The sequence below is a fragment of the Aulostomus chinensis genome, chromosome 1, assembly GCF_037954235.1.
Source record: "Aulostomus chinensis isolate RoL2024-O1b breed Wild chromosome 1, RoL_Achi_v1.0, whole genome shotgun sequence".
Taxonomy (NCBI): Eukaryota; Metazoa; Chordata; class Actinopteri; order Syngnathiformes; family Aulostomidae; genus Aulostomus; species Aulostomus chinensis.
Window position 1 is genome coordinate 41692300 of NC_141320.1, and position 2211 is coordinate 41694510.

At 47.5% G+C, this 2211-nt stretch overlaps 1 protein-coding gene across 1 annotated transcript; it reads right to left on the reverse strand.

Annotated features, from left to right (window-relative positions):
- Nucleotides 1–515: 515 nt before the first annotated feature.
- LOC147271686 (uncharacterized) lies at nt 516–1948 on the reverse strand. Its single transcript, XM_086203598.1, has one exon. It carries the CDS (start codon nt 1865–1867, stop codon nt 707–709), a length of 1161 nt encoding a protein of 386 aa, XP_086059724.1. The 5' UTR covers nt 1868–1948; the 3' UTR covers nt 516–706.
- Between the last annotated feature and the right edge of the window lie 263 nt (nt 1949–2211).

Sequence of the window (2211 nt, forward strand, 5' to 3'; positions counted from 1 at the left end):
GCAGTCACACTGGATAGTTCCTGTGTGAAGGGGACCAACAAAGTGGTGGTGGACGCGTTGTCTAGAGTTCCTTCAGTGTGGAAATTGATAGTGAACTGTTTTCCTGTCTCTGGTTCTCCTCTTGTCTTTTCCTAGCCTCCTACATCATTGCTTTCTGGGTGCACCGGTCAATGCGGTACCTTGGGACAAGAGATGCTGGACCACCGGAGCAGCCACTGGTTCACCTCCTGATAGGTTTACCTCATCTGTACAGAACAATGGGTGATGTACATGGTTTGAGGGGGTTTGGTTAATCATCATTTTGGCTTTTTTTTTAAACAAATACATTTAAGGTACTTTGGTGACCCCTTTCTTGTGTGTGTGTGTGTGTGGGGGGGGGGGGGGATAAAGGTCCCGTGGCTGGTGCCTTTCATGCTGTTTCTGGTGTTGCAGCAGGTATCTGGAGGGTGGGGGGCTGTTCGTTCCTCCTAGTTGAAGCTCCTGGGCCCGGTGCTCTCTACATACAGAACCCGCCTTGCTGGCCAGGAGCCTCTCTTCCTCCTCATCCATTGTCACTGTGATTTTCAGCAGACAACATCTCTTCCTTCCACCTCCCTTACACACATGCACACATGAACCCACACCACTGACTCTACTGACAATCACATCACATTGTTGTCTGAGTTCAATTTTGGTTTATCGTTGTTCTTTTCACCAAATAAATTCATTATTTGGCCTTCAACCTGCGTCTCCCACTCTTGTCATGCTTCAAAGCCACTTCTTGCAAAGGTGGTTTCTTCCCAGTGTGCGTTCTCATGTGTCTTTTCAGATCTCCCTTAACTGAGAATCTTTTACCACAAACTGAGCAGGGATATGGTTTCTTCCCAGTGTGCGTTCTCATGTGTCTTTTCAGATCTCCCTTAACTGAGAATCTTTTACCACAAACTGAGCAGGGATATGGTTTCTCCCCAGTGTGCGTTCTCATGTGTCTTTTCAAATTCCCCTTTTCTGAAAATCTTGTGCTACAAACTGAGCACGGGAATGGTTTCTCCCCAGTGTGTGTTCTCATGTGTCTATTCAGATATCCCTTTTCTGAAAACCTTCCGCCACAAACTGAGCAGGGAAACGGTTTCTCCCCAGTGTGCGTTCTCATGTGTGTTTTCAGATCTCCCTTGACTGAGAATCTTTTGCCACAAACTGAGCAGGGATGTGGTTTCTCCCCAGTGTGCATTCTCATGTGTGATTCTAAATGTGCCTTAATTGGGAATCTTGTGCCGCAAACTGAGCATGGGAATGGTTTCTCCCCAGTATGCGTTCTCATGTGTCTTTTCAGATGCCCCTTTTCTGAAAATCTTGTGCCACAAACTGAGCAGGGGAATGGTTTCTCCCCAGTGTGTGTTCTCATGTGTCTATGCAGATATCCCTTTTCTGAAAACCTTCCACCACAAACTGAGCAGGGGAACGGTTTCTCCCCAGTGTGTGTTCTCATGTGTGTTTTCAAATGTTCCCTGACAGAGAATCTTTTTCCACAAACTGAGCATGTGAATGGTTTCTCCCCAGTGTGTGTTCTCATGTGTATATCCAAACCACCTCTGTAATTAAAACCTTTACTGCATGTTGAGCACCTAAATGGATGCTCATCCTCACTGACTTCTGTCTCAGATTCAGAAGGACCAAAGTTCATGTTCCTGATGATCTCTGATCCTCTTTCAGTCTTTACTTTTTGCTCTTTTGAGCTGCAATGACTCACTTCCTGTCCTGGGCTCAGTTTCTGAAGCAAATTCCTCCTTGAGCCAAAGGGTTCCTTGTGCTCAGAGGTAGTCGTGTTATCAGGTCTGACCCAATCATCCTCACTGACTTCAGTCTCAGCTTCAGAAGAGTCTGACATCTGGTCTTCAGTCTGGGGTTGTACAAGTGGATCTGGATCTACCTTGCTGGCTGGTTCTGGTTCTGGTCCTCCACACTCTTCTCCAACAGCTTCTGTTTTCAGATGATGAACTGGGCTGCTGCTCAGAGACTCTTCTTTCAAGTTCTCCTCAGTTAGACTCTGATGAAGCTGTGGGAACTGAGGTTGACCAGAGTGAAGGGGAACGTGGTGATATCAGCCTCCTCCTGCCCTTGAAGCTGCCCTCCCTCCTCACTGGTCCAGAGCTCCTCCCACTCCTCTTTAATGTGGGGGGGCTCTGGGTCCTGCAGCTCAGGGGGAACCTCTTCTTTAATCACCAGCAGCTG